The 18892-nt window shown below is 34.4% G+C and overlaps 2 protein-coding genes across 5 annotated transcripts in view; both read left to right on the top strand.

Moving 5' to 3' along the window:
• LOC109001196 (isoamylase 3, chloroplastic) overlaps window positions 1-12066 on the top strand; it is a 34585-nt gene extending 22519 nt beyond the window's left edge. For all 4 annotated transcript variants that reach the window (XM_018978380.2, XM_018978381.2, XM_035690884.1 and 1 more), the window contains 12 exons: window positions 4202-4301; window positions 5321-5421; window positions 7035-7086; window positions 7343-7405; window positions 8217-8306; window positions 8393-8465; window positions 9501-9580; window positions 9872-9976; window positions 10060-10158; window positions 10259-10320; window positions 10826-10934; window positions 11602-12066. In XM_018978380.2, the coding sequence (XP_018833925.2) occupies window positions 4202-4301; window positions 5321-5421; window positions 7035-7086; window positions 7343-7405; window positions 8217-8306; window positions 8393-8465; window positions 9501-9580; window positions 9872-9976; window positions 10060-10158; window positions 10259-10320; window positions 10826-10934; window positions 11602-11715 (1048 nt within the window). In that variant the 3' untranslated portion in view covers window positions 11716-12066. The remainder of the gene's footprint in view (window positions 1-4201; window positions 4302-5320; window positions 5422-7034; window positions 7087-7342; window positions 7406-8216; window positions 8307-8392; window positions 8466-9500; window positions 9581-9871; window positions 9977-10059; window positions 10159-10258; window positions 10321-10825; window positions 10935-11601) is intronic.
• Window positions 12067-17701: 5635 nt separating this feature from the next.
• LOC109001197 (classical arabinogalactan protein 10-like) lies at window positions 17702-18463 on the top strand. Its single transcript, XM_018978386.2, has one exon. The coding sequence runs from the start codon at window positions 17814-17816 to the stop codon at window positions 18234-18236; it is 423 nt and encodes a 140-aa protein (XP_018833931.2). The 5' UTR covers window positions 17702-17813; the 3' UTR covers window positions 18237-18463.
• The last annotated feature ends 429 nt before the right edge of the window (window positions 18464-18892 follow it).

The following is an 18892-nucleotide window of genomic DNA, read 5'->3' as shown; positions in this document are numbered from 1 at the left end:
AACGTCAATTCTATTGGCCCAGCTTGAAGAAAGATGTGGCTAAGATAGTTAGCACATGTAACACTTGTCAATTGGCCAAACAAAAGCGACTGAATACTGGTCTCTGCACACCCCTTCTTGTCCCTAGCTGTCCTTGGCAAGACGCCAGTATGGATTTTGTGTTAGGACTCCCACGCATTCCAAAGAAGTATGATTCTATTTTTTTGTAGTGGACCGTTTCTTGAAAATGGCTCACTTTATCCCTTGTAGCAAAACTTCAGATGCGGCTAAGGTTACTAGGTTGTACTTTAATGAGATTGTCAAGTTGTATGGTCTTCCTAAGACTATTGTTTCAGATGGGGATGTTCATTTCACTAGTCATTTTTGGAGAACCCTATGGCATTTGGTTGACACTAAATTGAAATTCTTCACTGCTTACCACCCTCAGACAAATGGTCAAATTGAAGTTGTTAATCGTAGTCTTGGCAACTTATTAATATGTCTGGTCCAGGAAAATCTTAGGAATTGGGATTTGATCCTCCCTACAGCTCAGATTGCATATAACAGTTCGGTGAATCAGTCTATAGGTATGAGTCCCTTTGAAGTTGTTCATGACTACAAGCCTAGGAAGCCTTTAGATCTTATTCCCATGTCTCCACATGCTAATGTGTCTGTATCAGCTGAGACATTTGTTCAACATCTTCATGACTTGCATATTGAGATCAATAAATAACTTGAGGCCAGTAATGCATCATATAAACTTCGAGCTGATTTGCATAAAAGACATGTTGAATTTATGGTTGGAGATTATGTTATGATCCGAATTAGACCGGAACGGCATCCACCTGGATCCACTTCCAAATTGCAGGCACGTAGTGCTGGTCCTTTTAAAATTTTAAAGCGTGTTGGTCCAAATGCATATATCATTGATTTTCCATCACATTTTAGTTACCACTTTACTTTCAATGTTGAGGACTTAGTTGCTTACAAAGGCCATTTCAATCCCTCCAGTGATCCTTTTCTACCTCCATTTGTGGATCCTGACCTTGAACCTTTTGTCACTCCTAATCCAATACCATCTATCACAACACACAAAAATAAAATTGATACTATTCTAGATGAACAGATGGTGTTGACCAATGATGGAGAGGTTCAGCATTTCCTTGTTCGTTGGGTCGATCGACCAGATTCTGACTGTACATGGATTCCCAGAGAGACACTCCAGCAGCTTGATCCAGATTTATTGGAGCTTTATCGGAGCCAGCAGGATCTTCCTTTGCCCGGGTCACTAGCCACTTGTTCCGGAGAAGTGGGTAGGGACACCAGACTCAGGCCTCCACTCACACTTGTTTATGGCCGTCAGAAGAAGCGTGCTCAACCACTTAGCTTATGGTTGGGTGATTGATTGCAGCCTTAGTGTGACTTGTCAACTCGACAGAGTCGAGCTTTTTTCACCCCGGGAGAGTTGATGAGGACATCTCCTATTAATGTTTTATCTATTTTATTAATGTCTTATCTATTTTATTTAGGGTTTGTATTACCCTACCATTTAAGGACATCTTTTATTATTGTTATTTTATTAATGTGTTATTTGTTTTATTTAGGGTTTGTATTACCCTACTACTTAAGGACTTGTAAGGAACATTGGAATGGTAGGTTTTGAGTTAAGATTTGAGCGCCACAGCCGCCTCCTTCCAACCCCTCTCTTTGCTTTCTTCTTCCTTTCTTCTATTTTGGTTTCCTTTTCTTCTCTATTCCCCTATTATTCTGCTTCTATTCCTTGTTCTCACTTCTATCCTACATCAGGAAGGTCTTGCTGTCGTTGGGCTTTGCCTAATTCTTTGATCAATAAAATTTGTTTACTTATAAAAAAAAAATGAATGTTCTTGAGCAATGCTGTCCATATGAAAAAAATGACTTTAGAAGGCAAAATAGACCTCCAAATACGATTCCAAGCAAAAGGAGAACAATGTTGAACAGTCAACGCCTTATAATAAGATCGTACTGAAAATTTTTTACTACCCGTATGCTTCCATAACATTCTATCCCTCTCATTACCCCCAATACCAACTCTTAGGGGTTGACTTAAGTGATAAAGGCCTTGGGCTTGAGGGTATGCTCCCCCCAGGTCTAAGGTTCAAATCCCATTGGGTGCAATTAATCTCTAAGGGCCATCGGACTGGAGGATTTTTTTCTTGAATTAACCGAGGTGCACTTGCAGGAAACTCCTTGCCGAGGGCCTATGTATCCCCAGATTAGTCGGGATGCTGTTTCCTAATACCTAGTGCCAATAAAACAAAAAAAAAAAAAAAAAAATTCCCCCCAATAACCAGGGAGTATAAGAAGCCGAAAAAATCAGAAACCTCATGAAGTTCTCAATCCTGTACAACTCTAGCAAAATAAACATTCCATTGCAAGGTTCCATTTGAACGGACTAGCATGTTAGAAATGGAAGTGTTCCAATGGGCTGCCATACGAAAAATAACCGGAAACACACTAAAAAGAGCCCGATCACCACACCAAACATCAAACCAAAAAGGATCCTTGAACCCTCACCAACAACAAAGTTAATATGTTTAACAAAATTCTCCCATCCCTTTCTAATAAATTTTCAAAGACTCGCATCATAAGCCCCCTAGCCTCCTTAGAACACCAACCCCCCAATCACTCCCATATTTCCGATCTATAGCCCCCTCCATGACTCCCCTTCCAATTGATACCTCCACAACCATTTCCCCAACAAATCCTTGTTGAAACTACTCAAATTATGAACCCCAAACCTCCATTTGAAATAGGAGAACAAACTCTATTCCAACTAACAAGGTGGTTTTTAGTCTCCTCCCCCATTCCACCCCACAGAAATGTACGAAATAATTTTTCAATCTGGTTTGCCACCCATGTAAATGGAAATAAAGATAGGTAATAAGTTGGGAGGTTGGAAGGAGTACTTTTAATAAGAGTAATTCTACCTCCGTTTGATAAGTATAACCGCATCCAACTCGCTAGCCTTTTCTCAATCTTGTCAACTACCCCATCCCAAATAGACTTAGGGGATGTTTGGAAACATATCTCATCCCATCCTATATCATCTCATCTCATCTTAGTCCATCTCATTTTCTTCCCAAATATCATTCAAATACAAACACTTTCAAACTAAACATTACAACTTTTTCAAACTAATTATTACAACATTTTCAAAATTTCAAACAAAAAACAATTCAACTTTTTCAAATCCCAAACAAAATTGATATTAAAAAATTATATTCTAACAATATTTTAACTTTATAATATTTTTTATTTAACTTTTTCTCTCTCCTTTTACAAAATCCAATAAATACTTAACTCAAAATATTTTACTACTATTTACAAAATTCTCATATCATCTCATCTCATTCTCCAAGCATCCCCTTAGCCTTGAAATAAGCCCCCAAACGGAAGGTCAAGATATTTCATAGGTAAAGAAGCAAATTTACAATCCAAAAGAGCCACCACAGTTAATATTCTGCACCTCCCCCACTTAAACCATCTCCGACTTACCCAAATTCACCTTAAGGCCTGATACAGCTTCAAAACATAATAACACTGCCCTTAAGGCTGAATCTGCCCACGATCAGTATCACAAAAAATAAGAGTGTCATCTGCAAAAAGAGGATGAGAAAGTGTGATAAAACCATCATTAGCATTTCCCACTGAAAAACCAAAGAGGAACCACCCGTGGCACTTACAACAGCCTCCACCATACGAAAGCCTCCATGAGTCGTTACTTGAGTTTGTTACTAGAATTTATGTTAAATAATGTGTACTAAACAATAAATGTGGTTGATTACTTAGTTTAACTTTATCTGTATCCTTCAATCATCCTTTGGGAACCTCCGAATATTTCTTCTGTCAAAGAAAGAGTTGATCCTCCATGCTTTTAGTAATTTCAAGTGTACATTATTACAGGGATGGGGCACGAAATTTAGACCGATTCAATATTACTTTATATGTCCCCCTTATGAGGAATTGCAAACATTTGTTCCACCCATTATAGAGATAATCAAGACTAATTTGTTGGTGCGGGAAATAGATAATAATGATGACATTGACTCTGTGACTCCTTTTGATGGACATATTATTTTTCATTGTTCCATATGTTGGATTTCATTGTTGATTTATTTATAACTGAATTGCTACATTTATGTCCCAAATTTATTAATTCTTTTCTGTCAACTATGTGCAGGGTGGTTGAGTATCATGTGGATGGATTCAGGTTTGACCTTACCAGTGTTCTTTGTCGAGGAACAAATGGTTCCCCACTTAATGCTCCCCCACTTATTAGGGTAAGAAGTTATATATATTGTTACAAGAAATAATGAAGCATAGCAATGTAGTGAAACTTGTGGAGATTTGAAGGAATAAGTGGAATGGTGGAAATTTTTCAGCAAAAGAAATAAACACCTCTCTGTGATACTTCATACATATAGATCTGCATATTATCGCAAAGGTTATATTGAAGCAACTTTGACCTTGTTTTTTAAGATTGCGTGCTGTGTATATTTAGTTCTACTTGCATTCATACACACAAAAAATCTCTGACTACAGCAATAGGATGCTGCTGTATATTCCTCATCATTTACAGTCTAGAACTGTTCTTTGGATATCTTACATATAGACATGTAAATTCTTGTGGAAAATGATTACAATACTTTTATTGATTGTGTATCTGCATTGTTTTGCATTTAAGCTACTACGTTGAAATTATAAAGGAGAGTTACTATGATATGTTTTGAGATGCATTCATTCTAGTTGTTGTATACTTCTCATTTACATTCTTTTTATCAATCATTAATAATACTTATCTTACTTATAAAAAAATATGTTTTGAGATGTGGATTTGATTTGTTCATGTAATACCCCGATTCTATATAGGAAGGTGGTGAATAAGATTCCCACATTGCTCCGTAAGAAGAAGTTCTCACCCTTTATAATGATCCTAGTGGGCTCCAATTGTAATATTGACTAGTCATTTTAGAGTATGGGCCCAAATGTGGCTCGGGCCGTTACAGTTCATAACTTAATTTTCAAATAAAGACTGCTGTGGACTTTTTGATAGCTGGCAATAACTCTGTGTAGCATGTGGAGTTATGTTAATGTAAAAAGTTTTCTGGTTTTTTCCACATCTTGATGAATTTCCAATGTAATGCACTGTTGTTGTGGAGTTCTCTCTCCCTTTTTCATTTGAAGAATGCATCATATGCAACGTTTATACAGATTTTCCTTCTACTCACTCTAATAGCTCTGCATAAAGACATTTGGTATCTTGGTTTAGCACTAATCTTATTATTGTTTATTTGACCAGGCAATAGCCAAAGATGCCGTTCTATCAAGGTGTAAGATTATTGCAGAACCTTGGGACTGTGGGGGTCTCTATCTTGTTGGAAGATTTCCAAATTGGGACAGGTAACTTTAATTTTGTATCAATTTTTATTTTCTTGTTTCTCAACTGGGTAGGGTATTCATAATTGTAGACATTCATGGAGGGAATTCATACTTCATTCATTCATGTACAACAATATATATACTACATACAATTGATGATTATACCCTCACAAGTTACACTTATTACAAATAAGCTTTAACCGACTACTACAACACTCCTGCGAAACAACAGTGAGCTCGATTTCAGTCGCTCCTAGCTGAACCACTGTACACCACTTACCACCAACCGACTACACGTCTCTGATACCATGTAGACATTCTTGGAGGGAATTCATACTTCATTCATTGATGTAAAACAATATATATACTACATACAATTGATGATTATACCTTCACAAGTTACACTTATTACAATCATGTCCTCTAACAATAATATATAATTTTAGAATCTTCTACTACAATTAGGGAATCGATCTGTTGTTTTAGTGAGATCAAATTACTAATTATTGTGAGTTAAAGGAGTATCCTTCCTTCTTCTTGTTGCCATCATTCCTGCTCCTACCCATCATATCATGGGAACATAACGTGCTTATCTTCCTTGGCATTTTAATTAGTTCTATTAGGAAATATGATTGCTGTCATTGTAATTGGTAAAACTTTAGGCTAGTGAAGTTTTCTTATTCAGGCTCCAGAAAGGGTGTATTTTTCTTTTATTAGTATTGATGTTGCCACTACATTCCTCATATTACACCATCTTCATTCATTTGCTCTTTGCATTTTTTTTCCTTTTTTAAACAGGCATTTAGTATCTTGTTACTTCTTTGTGAATGGTGTATCATTGTGCCTTTCTTGGGCCAGCTTGTCATATCTCAGACTGAGCTTTAATGCACCTAATTACATATTTTTCCCATGGATACACATTCTATTTGTGTTTTTATGAAGTAGTTTTACTTCAAATTTTGGAGTAAAACGAAAGTGTTTTTTTTTTAATTGAAAAATGAAAACTGTATGAGAGTGTGCTATGTGGTTGTTGACCATATATAATGTCTTCATATATTTGGATTTGTCATCTTTTAAAAATTTTGTAGTCCTGTCCCTACATCCATTGAAAAAAATGTAGTAAAATAATAGAGAAATGTTTTAGCCACAAAGAGATTCCCACAAACTAATGCGGCTTGATGTGGTACATCAAATTGTAAAACTACTTTTATCATATAGTAGATCTAATGTATCACATGAAGCCACATCAGTTTGTAGGTTTATTTTGTGAAATCGCTTTGTGACTGTAGCACTTCTCTTGAGAACTATGGGCAACCTGTCAATCTTTGAAATATTTACTCCTGGAATTTTTCCAGATGCTCTTAATGTTGCTTTATGAATAAAATTCTTTCTTACTTGTAAAAAAAAATGTTGCTTTGTGGGATTCTAGTGGTTTCTTGTAGTCTCTCGATCGATTGAGTTTGAGAACTTATTTTTTCTCAACTTAATGCGCATCCTCACCTTGAGTAACGAACAATTCTCGCAATTAACATTTGGTTCAGATCATCTAAGTTTTACCCTGTACTGAGATTATGTGAATATTTCTTTTTCATGTGTGGCATTTTACCTCTGTTACTTATGAGTTTCTTATGCAGGTGGGCTGAGTGGAACGGGAAGTACCGTGATGACATAAGAAGATTTATTAAGGTATACATGGAAGCAATTGTCCACTGCAGATGGTTTTATAGCTTCTTTTTTATTTTACTTTTTTTAAAATGGTTAAAAGCAATAACAAAATATACATGTATGAAGACAAAAAAAAAAGTCTAAAAATTGAACCATCGATCCTGATTGAAAGGGATCTCTGAGCCTCACTTGTAAATTCTATGATTTGGTTGGTTTTATTAAAAATTTTAGATTTAAATTGATTTTTAATCTTTCTTCTTATTTGCACGTCGAATAGGGTGAATGTGGCATGAAGGGGATTCTTGCAACTCGTGTTGCTGGCTCTGCTGACCTTTACAAAGTAAGCATCATTTTGTTTGTGGTATCATTATGGTTATCTTTAGCTATTTATATTTTACATTCAATTTCTTGATTGATTAATAACTTTACATCATTCATTTTATTGCAAACTTTGAAATTAATGAATGGCATTCACAAATATTAGTACGTAGGACTAAATTGTCTACCATCAAAATTTCATAATCTGATCTAGAGATAAGATTTAATGTAGAGATTATGGGCTCATTACTAATATTGAGACTGTTATGTCCAGTTTTGGTGTTCTGTGACAAAATTGGAGTTAAATACTAACCTTAATATTCTCAAATCCCAAAGATCCAGCTTACCCTTATTTTCCCAGATGGGATTTTTTTAGCAAACCACTTGATCGACTGTGGCACCTTGTGTCCATAGGCTGCTGAAGTCAATGGCTAATACTAATGATCACATGGTCAGAACATCATTCTACTCACACTCATCGTGATTAAATTTTGTTTAAAACCAAATGTCCTGTTTTCCACATTGCAACTCATTATTTTCAAATTATAATTTAAATATAACGTGCCCTCCTTCCCACAATAGATGAAAGATGTAGCTTGTGCTCAGTAGGGACGTGCTTTTTATTGTTAGTTGCTTGCTGTAAATACTATTAGAATTAGATTACGTTCTTAGTAGTTTGAATTAGATGCCATCCCCATTTGATTACTGGAAGGAAAATAGAAAGCCCCTAAACCTCTGCATCAGGTTATTGTTCTTGTCAGTCTTGTCATTGTGCATTATGGATTTCAAATATATGTGGCTACTGTTCTCTTATTTTTTGCTTGATTCAACAGGTAAATAAGCGCAAGCCTTATCATGGTGTTAATTTTGTGGTTGCACATGATGGCTTCACACTACATGATCTTGTTTCATACAACTTAAAGGTGTGTTCTAATTTTCTGGCCACCAGTTTATTTTCTGTCTTATCCTATAGCATGGGGTATTTCCCTTGAAAGTTTTGGTTTTGTAGCACAATGATGCCAATGGAGAAGGTGGAAATGATGGAAGCAATGATAATTTTAGCTGGAATTGTGGCTTTGAAGGTGATGCATACTTTGTCATATTATTAATTGTTGATTTTAGCTTTTGAATATATATGTACTGATATGATGAAAATTCCATGCTCTTGCATTTTTACCTTTACACTGCCACACAAGTACATTATTTCTGTATTCAATAGAATCTTAAAAACTTATCAATGAGCACCATTTGTCTTTTTCAATTGTCCAATGATGGATTTTAACTGCAATCATGTTACATTTATCACTTACTGGTGATGCTTTGCTGTCTTCCCGACCTGTTAGTATTGCTGCTTCTTTCTTTCTTTCTTTCTTTTCCCTGCACATTTGTTGATAGGCACATTTATTATCATGGTCATTGTATTGGTCAAGCAGCATAATGTATACAGTTTCATAATTTCTTATTGCTAATATTAGATGATTAAATTAGAGTAACAATTACTAAATATTGGTAAGTCTTGTGGCTACAGGCAATGGTAAATGCGCTAGCACTTATTGTCTGATTTTCTTGGAAAATTTTTTGGGGAGAGGGAGAGGGAGAATGAGCGGTGGGTGGGGACAAATATGGGTTCTGAAGCTTGTGCCTAAATCTGGAGGCTGTAATACATGGAACCAGTGTCACTTCAGCTAGGTTTACTCAATTGTTTGATAGAGAAACTGGAAAATTTATTTGCAAGCTCGTTATTGACACACCAAACACACTATTGATGTGGAAGCCTAACATATCAGCTAGCATAAGAAAGTATCTGTGTTTTGGATTTTGAACTGATGTGGAAGACACACCTTCAACACTGTGTACACGGCAGGAGCTGACTTGCATGAGAAGTTTAAAAATTTGAATTTTGAACTTTTACAATCTGACGTGTCAGCAATGTGGAGGGTATGTCCTTTATACTATCTTGCAGATAGAATATTTCTTTTTAATGACTAATGGGGCCCGTAGTAAGTGATGTTTTTACACAATGACTTGAATGCAGTAGAACTCAATAAATTGGTACGGTATTATTTTCCTTTGCTGTCTAGATGTATTGCTTTAATTGATTTTTATTAATTTGATAGGAGAAACTGATGATCCCAGTATCAAATCTTTACGCTTCCGGCAAATGAAAAATTTCCACTTGGTATTAATGATATCTCAGGTAAAAATGTGTTTGAAACTCAACTTCATGTCTCGTTTACTTTACGGTCTCATTCTCTATTTAACTTCTTCTTGCTATACAAAACAACCTTCAAAATAAGATTAGACTGGACAAATGGTTTACACAATTCAGATTCAAGTTATCACACCCCGCCACCTCAATCATTTTTTCTCACTAAGATATTGCTTTTGAAATTTAGCACTGTTAACTGTCATTGCAAGATGTCAATTGTCTGTTTCATGCTACTAGTGAACTTGCAGCAACAATTTAATTTTGAGTACATATAATCAGGGGACCCCAATGATGCTAATGGGGGATGAATATGGGCATACTCGCTATGGAAATAACAACAGTTATGGACATGATACTAGCATTAACCATTTCCAATGGGGACAGGTCATTTTCTATTTATGTTCTTTCTTTCTCATTACCTGAATCAATATTAATTACCAATTTCTTTCTATTATTTTGTAAAACAGCTGGATGCAAAGAAGAGTAATCATTTCAGGTTTTTCTCAGAGGTCATTAAATTTCGGCGAACTCATCACCTATTTCAGCGGGAAAGTTTTCTTAGCAAAGTAATCTCCTTTCAGTTCTCTCTTAAATCAATCATATTATTACTGTACTTGTATCTTTAAGTATTCTCTGTAAGGCTTATGAAACACGTTTTTTATGCAGGATGATGTGACATGGCATGAAGACAACTGGGAGAATTATGACAGCAAATTTCTTGCATTTACGTAAGCAATTATAAATATCTTCTCAAGTAGAATAAGAAACCATATCTTCTGAGTTTAATAGGATAAGTTAAGTATAGTAGAACCTTTGACAGTGTTAAGATCTCCTGTAATAAGCTTAAAGCATATGTTCCCATAGTTTCTCTTTGACTGGGTATCTGCTTTGGGCTGCTTTCATTCTTTTCCCTTTTAAGGTACCTTAGGTTCTTTAGATATAGCTCTGTAGTTTTCTCCCTTTTTTTATTTTCAGGGGACCTTTGATATACTCCCATGTACTCTGGCATTCTTTTTTTTCGTTTTTCTTCTTTTGGCAAAATTTGTGCAAATTTTTATATTAACATCTAGTTTTGGTTTACCATATATGTTTCCAAGATGTTTTGAGTTGAAAACATGCATGGAATATCATTTCATCGCAGAAATCTATATATTAGCTTATGCCTTATGGACATGAAAATGGAGAGCTGAACACGGTGCGTTGGGAACTTTGATTTAACTATTAATTTTGCAGGCTTCATGACAAGGGTGGAGGGGACATCTATTTGGCATTCAATGCTCATGATTATTTTGTCCGAGTTTCATTACCTCGACCACCATTAAAGAGGAGCTGGTTTCGTGTGGTTAGTTTTCTCCCCTTTTTGGTACATAAGCCAAGCTTTTTACTGCTTCAGTTGATTGTTAATTGAATGTTTGCTATTAATTGTCCCCTGGAAAAGCACTTCAAACCACCGATTTTTCTGTTTCTAATTATCATACATGTCTCATCAACTTGCTTAATTAGTCAGTTCATTCTCTTCCCATTCGTTCTTTGGATTCAATGCACATTAATTTAAAGGTGGCTCAGTGATTGTTCACTAGTTTAGATCTTCACATTGTCCCATTCATTTTTGGAAAGAATTATTCTGTGGACCAATAGGGTGTTTGACCTCACAGTAGTATTTATTGAAGCTTTCCTTTATGTCTGACCCTCGTTCTTTAATCCTCCTTGGCTTTTTTCTTTTTCGGTTTGGGAATGTGTTTGTGCGCTAGTAGAAGACCTATTGGGTTCGATTGTCTGTTCATTAGAATCTCATTGGTTTTAACTCAATGAAGACTATACTTATATAAGAGACGTATCCACAAACGACACAGCTATCTCTGTACAATGGATTAGGAAAAAGAACTGGAGTAATCACACAATTTCTACCTCTCTTCTTTTTTTTAATCTGTTGGGAGATTCTTTTATGACCTTGGACTGCTCAAATTGATGGTTTGACTGACTTAAACTCATGCTCATTAAATTTGTAGGCTGATACTAATCTCCATTCTCCCCACGATTTCGTACCTGATGGCGTTCCAGACATTGGAAGGACCTACAATGTTGCTCCTTACTCCTCAATTCTTCTTGAAGCCAAGTTATGAGATTATTTCAGTAAGTTCTTGCTGATCAAATTCTCAAACAGCGTGTTCTAATCTAGATTATGAGGTGAGAGTAGAATCAGGGCCCATGCATCAAGGACTTGATTAGAACTGAAAATTGTCGATAGAAAAACTGCCACATACGGAATGCAGATATTGAATAAAAACCCACACTTGAATTTCAAGTGAATAAGAGAGCAGCCATTTATAGTATAGGATGGAGGAATATAAGTATTTGCTCTTGTACAAAAATAAAGAAACACCTTAGATAGAGATATAAGCTATCTGTTTATGTTGGTGCATAGATCATCAAGATTTAGAAGCAATGTATTATTATTCATATCTCATTCATCATTGTGTGTGTCCATTGATCAAACTGATCACAACCAAATGAGGTTTTATAATCGAACTTTAGGACAGACTTTCTAGGGTTTATGTCCAAGGAAAATTGAACAGGTAAAAATAATTGGGTTTCTGAGAATGATCATCTTCTATAATATTTTTGAGGTTTCTGAGGTGTTGTGGCCTCTCTGACTATGGCCGAAAGAGAGAGAAATCATTAGCAAAGGGTAAAGTGATTCTGATTCTCTCTTTCCTGCCCTCACACAAACGATCATAATTCACAGCTCAACAGGACCACAAGCAAAATTAAGGACTAGTCTTTCTTATGCAAGTTCTCAGACCCTTTCGGTGTGAATGTGCGTGGAAGGTTCTTGCAGGAAGGTCACGTCTTTTTCGTGCGTTGGGGGAAACATGACAAAAGAAAATAGTCTTTTTGATGGAATACTTTTTGAAAAATTATATTTAGAAGCTATATTTTTTATATACCAAACATAAGAAAACGATTGGTGTTTTAATTTAGAGGAATGATATTTGCAGTCTTGAAATGTATAGTTTTCGATTATTGATTTTAAAAAAGTGAATAAATCTAAGATTTACATAAAAAATAATTTTTTTCATAGTGGTCTTCACTCATTTTTAAAGGGAATATGCGGAAACTATATATCTCAAGATTGTATATAATATTATCTTTTATTTTATTAAAAATAATTTTTTTTATCAGTTATTATTCATCTCTTCACTTCAAATCCTATGAAGAAAAAAAAAAAAAAAACTATCAAGTGTAAGGTATGGATAGTGAAAAAAAAAATTATCAAGTGTGGAGTGGGGATAATGGCTTATGTATAGAAAATCTCTTTATTAAAGTTGGTTTCATATTAATACCCTGACTAGTAAGAAAGCTCAATTTTTTTAAAAAAAGTGAATAAATCTAAGATTTATATAAAAAATAATTTTTTTCATAGTGGTCTTCACTCATTTTTAAAGGGAATATGCGGAAACTATATATCTCAAGATTGTATATAATATTATCTTTTATTTTATTAAAAATAATTTTTTTTATCAGTTATTATTCATCTCTTACTTCAAATCCTATGAAGAAAAAAAAAAAAAAAACTATCAAGTGTAAGGTATGGATAGTGAAAAAAAAAATTATCAAGCGTGGAGTGGGGATAATGGCTTATGTATAGAAAATCTCTTTATTAAAGTTGGTTTCATATTAATACCCTGACTAGTAAGAAAGCTCAATTTTTTTTAAAGCATTGATAGGTGTATTGACACTCATGGACCCTCGACCTCCTCACATTCAAGTACTGCTGTCAATATGAAATTTTAAGCCTAACTGGTTAATATTAAAAGCGAGTTATTTTTTATTTATTTATTTATAAATATCTCTATAATATTGGTAAAAGAGTTTGAAACTCTATTTTCTTGGGACCAACATCAGGGATCCGATAATTGTCCAGTAGAAATGAGACGTTGAGATTAAACTTGTTTCATGTTCAAGGATTAGTCGGATAAATATATATAGTAGAGTGATCAGGGTACATAATTTTAGATACAATATCAGAAAACAAATGCATATAACTATGGGCATCATTACAATCTAAGCCTGAATGTCTATAATCATTTTTTCATTAATGACTAGGCAATGATGTCATAACTCGGATCACTCTCCAATTCTTTTATACACTCAAGGTAGAAATCAAATATTTAGAACTTTCAAATTTGAAGAATTCTGACAAGGGATCCCTCTTATGTCAATGTGATTAAAAGTGCTTGGGAAACCAACTAGCCTGACACACCTTTCATTCTCAATCAAAAGCTTAAAGGTCTTAAAATCTAGAACATACTCAAAATGCTCAAGCATTCAAGCAATGCCTTGAGATTTAGCAATCTTGGTCTGGCCAAAAGATCAACTTAGCCAAGTCCTCCATTCAATTTAGTAAGAACAGTAGACAGAACTTGATAAGAGAAGTTAAAGCAATCTTTAACTTTAAGCTATCACAATAAAAAAATAAGTAGTTAGGTCTGCCACTCAATGTTGTGGTCCATATGAAACAACATTGTTAAGAAATCATAGAGAAAATCCAAAATGAGCTAATTGGATTGAAATCAAAGCTCCCCTCTCAAGCTGGCAAAACAACTCTTATCAAGTCAGTAGCTAGCATAATCCCTTCCTATACTATGGCTACCACTTGACTTCCTAAGAAAATGAGTTCAAATGAAGTTCTGGTGGGGGTTTAATGCTAACAAAACTTACAATCTTACACCAAAATCTTGGAAGTCAATTTATCAACCTAAATTCTCAAGAGGTCTAGGAATGAGAACTGCAGCCAATTTCAATAAAGCCCTTCTGAGCAAAGCTGTCTGGCACCTTATTAATAAGGAAATAAGCACATGCAAAGAAATGCTCATCCAAAAATACATGAGAAACTCAAATTGGAACAATATATCTGCAAAACCAACGGACTCTAGATTCTAGAAAAGCATTCTCAAACAAAAAGACTTCATTCTCTCGAATCTTTGCATCCAGATCAATAATGGGGCAAGAACTAAAGTTGGGTCAGACCCATGGGTACCTTTTCTTGATAGATTGACTCCAAAACCAAAAACACCCGATACATGGAAAGATCCTCAACTAAAAGTATCTGAACTCATTCTTGAGGAGTCAAGAAGATGGAACATAATTTTGCTACATGCTTTTTTTACTCAAGAAACAGTAACTGAAATCCAAAAAATTCATCTAACTGAGCACCATTATCACAATCAGCAAGACAATCCAAGATGGACTCAGCACTCATTAGGTTTTTTCTGGTAAAATCGACTTATGCAACTATTGTTCTCCAACAAAATGACCAAAATACAACAAATCTTATTCACTCATGGAAAAAACTCTGATCCCTAAAACTCCCAAGACAGGCTGAAGCTTTTCCTTTGGAGAGTGTTAAATGACATTGTAACTACTAAGAACCTCCTTAGTAGATTTATAGCACTTTCTTAGGATCAAAAGATCTATCCCATTTGTCATCAGGAGGAAACTACTGAGAACCTATTTCTAAGTTGCTTTTTCACAAGAATTCCTTGGAGACAATCACCTTGGCCATTAGACATAGAAGCATTCAAACCCCTAGGGATTAGGACTTGGATTGAAAATATTCTTAACCCTACCAAGCTAAATCTCTTTGATCAAGAAGCACATCATTTTCAGATATTTGCTATTGTGGCAATGGATAATATTTGGTTCATTAGAAACCAGAAAATTCATACAAGCAGCAACATAGTAGTAGATCAATTTGTCAAAAAAACCTTAGACATGTATCAAGAACATTGCAAAGCATGGGAGTGAAAAGGTTCAGAATCCAACTCCAATTGGAACCCTCCTGAATCTGAGGACACCTACTCCATTACATTTGATGCTGCAGTGAGGCAACAAGGCAGTACATCAACAACAGCTTGCAGATCAAAAAATGGTGAAATTCAATTTGTAGTGACCAGATTTGTATTGAGCATTGACCCAAATCAAAGTGAAGCGATGTCAGCTTACATAGGAGTTCAAGAAGCATTTAAAAGAAATATCAGAAAAGTTGTCATTGAAGGGGATTCACTAAATGTTATCAACAACATTAATCATCTCCAAAAAGCAAGCAACTGGGAATCAAGAGTAACAAGGGATACCAGACTTCTATTAAAAGAACTAGAAGAATGGAGAGCAGTCAAGATACATCAATCATAGAATCCATGTGTGCATTTAATAGTGCAATGGGCATATTCTAACAATAAGTTTGGAAAAATCCCTCTTATAGAAATCCCACCATGTTTATTAGATTTTCATAGTGGGAAGGATCCCCCCATTAGGTACAAGAAGCATGATCTGATGAAATGGTTTGTAATATGATCTACTACTCTTGTATTAATGTTGTTTCACCAATGAAGTCACTTTAGGAAGAGAAGAAAAAAAAAAAATAAAAGACTAGGCAATGATGGAATAGGGTTGAGATATCCTAAAGTGTGAAGAGTATTTTCTTCAGTTAAAAAAAAGTGATTATTGTCGTATGTTGTCAATAATATATAAAATAAAGTGATAAATATATAAAGTAAGTTCTACATGTATTGTGAAAATTGCTGCGAACAATATTAAATGTTTAATAAAAACAAAAATTCACCTCTTAAGCTTATCTCTCATGTAATTAATTACTCAAATGTTGCGAAAGGCTTGATGGCACAAGCCCACATCTCAAAAATGGAGATCATGAGTTCGACTCCTTCTCCCAATATATCAAAAAAAAATTATTCAAATGTTCATTTATGAGGTTTTTGTCCATCAATACAATCCACAATGAATCTAAAAAAGGTGCTTTAGTTCCTACACTTATCTTTTGCTATCTCCTTTTGGGAGGAATACAAGGAACGCCAACAAAGGAAGTGGATTTCCTGAAACCAGATTTGTAGATCTTTGGATGAAGGTGGACATGGCACTCAAAAATTTTCATGACGTCGCATTCCGATGCAAACTGACCTGGAGGTTGATTAATTACACCTCTGCTTGGGTTGAATTGAATAAACCATCTCACATCATCTTATCTTATCATTACAAATTTATAAATTTATTAAATTTTTATACAAATATAATAAACAATTCAATTTTTTCAAATCTCAAAATAATAATAATATTAAAAAATAATATTCTAACAATATTTTATTCAATTCATTTAAAATCATCTCATCTCATCTAATTTCACAATCCAAACAAGCTCCTACCTCACCATTCAACTATTTGGGAATCCCTTTACAAATGAAAATTTGGTGAACGCTCTCTCGGAGGTTTGGATAGTGAGTTAAAATGATATGATTGAGATGAAAGTTGAAAGTTAAATAAAATATTGTTATAATGTTATTTTTAATATTATTTTTATTTAAAAATTTGAAAATTTTGAATTGTTTATTATATTTTATTTAAGAATTTAAGAAATTTGTAATAATGAGATAAGATGAAATAAGTTGAATTCTGAATCCAAATAAGACCTTTCTTGTATGAGAGCTGAGTTGAGATGATTTTTTATTAATTCACCAACACTGTAGCTGAAAGAAGTTTGCTCTTTTAATGGATGAAACCTATAAAAAATGGTGGTTGTAAATCAAATCCAAATAAAAATTATATTCTAATAATATTTTAAATTTATGATATTTTTTATTTAATTTTTTCTCTCTTTTCTTAAAACTCTATAAAATATTAACTCAAATTATCTCATTATTATTCATAAATTATTTTATTATTATTCATAAAATTTTCGTCTCATTTCACCCTTCAATATTGTTATAAGTGGTTTAAAAAAAAGAAAAAAAACTGCTTTGGAGGTTATTTGAAACCATTACGCGTCCTATTTATTTTAAGCTTTATTTGGAAGCTTTGCATTTTCTCTCAAAAATGCTGTTTTTTATTTTTATTTGAAGTCAGGGGCACAATAGTGTACCCATAAAAATCATTTTAAACATTTACTTAAGCATACCTACCACTTTAATAATAATAATATTTAATTTATAATATTTTTATTTTAAAAATTTAATTTAAATCAAATTATATTATTAACGTGAGACGGCTTATATATAAAATTATATATATATATATATATATAATATTTCTACACAAAGGTACTCCTACCGTCTTGCAGTACGCCGCTTGCTCTCTCTACATTTCTAGTTACTGTCCAGAACTTTTCCTTCTACAGGTCTGAGACGACGAGCGCTGAAAGAGAACATCAATGGCTTGCTCTGGTTTTGTGTGGTTGATGCTGCTTTTCGCTTTAGTGGCTGGTTCGGCTTTTGCTCAAGCTCCGGGAGTGGCGCCGACAGGTTCGCCGACCAAGTCCCCGCCGGCTTCTTCTCCTAAAGCTGCTCCTCCTCCGACTCACACCTCGACCCCTACTCCTTCTCCCACTATGTCTCCACCGGCCTCAGCTCCCGCTCCGACCTCCTCTGCCACGCCGCCCACCGGTGCTCCGTCCAGCTCGCCTCCGGCTCCTCCCACATCACCTGCTAGCGCTCCGGGCTTGGGCCCCTCGATAAGCGCACCGCCGTCGTCCGAGTCCCCAACCGGCTCTCCTGGCAATGGCGCAGCCTTGAACACAGTCTCTGTCACAGGATCTGTAGCTTCGGTCATCTTAGCTGCAACTTTGTTGATGTAGATCCGATCGGAGCCACGTCTCTCTCCTCCGCCACGCCACCGTAGTCCCAGATTTGCTAGGGTTTGCTCTCAGTACTAGTTTTTTTTTTTTTTTTCCCTTTATAATCTCTATATTTTATGGAGTTCCTTCTTATTTTATTGTACTTTAAATTTATCAGGAGATAGTGATGCATGATTGTTGTTGTTATTATTATTAATTATTTGAGTCTCTTGTCTATTTCATTTTTATTGACTTTATTATCATTAATTTACGTCGAGTTTGCATTTTAGTTTATGGCTTAGTTTGCATCCTCAATTCATCTCAATTCATCATTATAATTTTTTTTAAATTTTAATATAAAATATAATAAACAATTCAATTTTTTCAAATTTTAAAATAATAATAATATTAAAAAATAATATTTTAATAATATTTTATCAACTCAATTCAACTCAACTTACTTCAACATCTAAATTCAACCTATATTTTTTTTAAAATATTGAATGTCAAATCACTGGATTCTGTCCTTAATTACTGTTCTTGTAGATTTATTTATTTAAATTATATTTTAACAATTTTTTCATGCCCCATATTTCTTCCTGAAATATTTAATAGAAGTTTATTTTATAAATAAAATATTTAATTAAATGATGTAGATCGTGGATTCCGTGATTTTC

This window comes from Juglans regia, chromosome 6 (assembly GCF_001411555.2).
Source record: "Juglans regia cultivar Chandler chromosome 6, Walnut 2.0, whole genome shotgun sequence".
Taxonomy (NCBI): Eukaryota; Viridiplantae; Streptophyta; class Magnoliopsida; order Fagales; family Juglandaceae; genus Juglans; species Juglans regia.
Note: the sequence above shows the minus strand (reverse complement) of the source record. Positions and strands in the feature narration are given on the sequence as shown.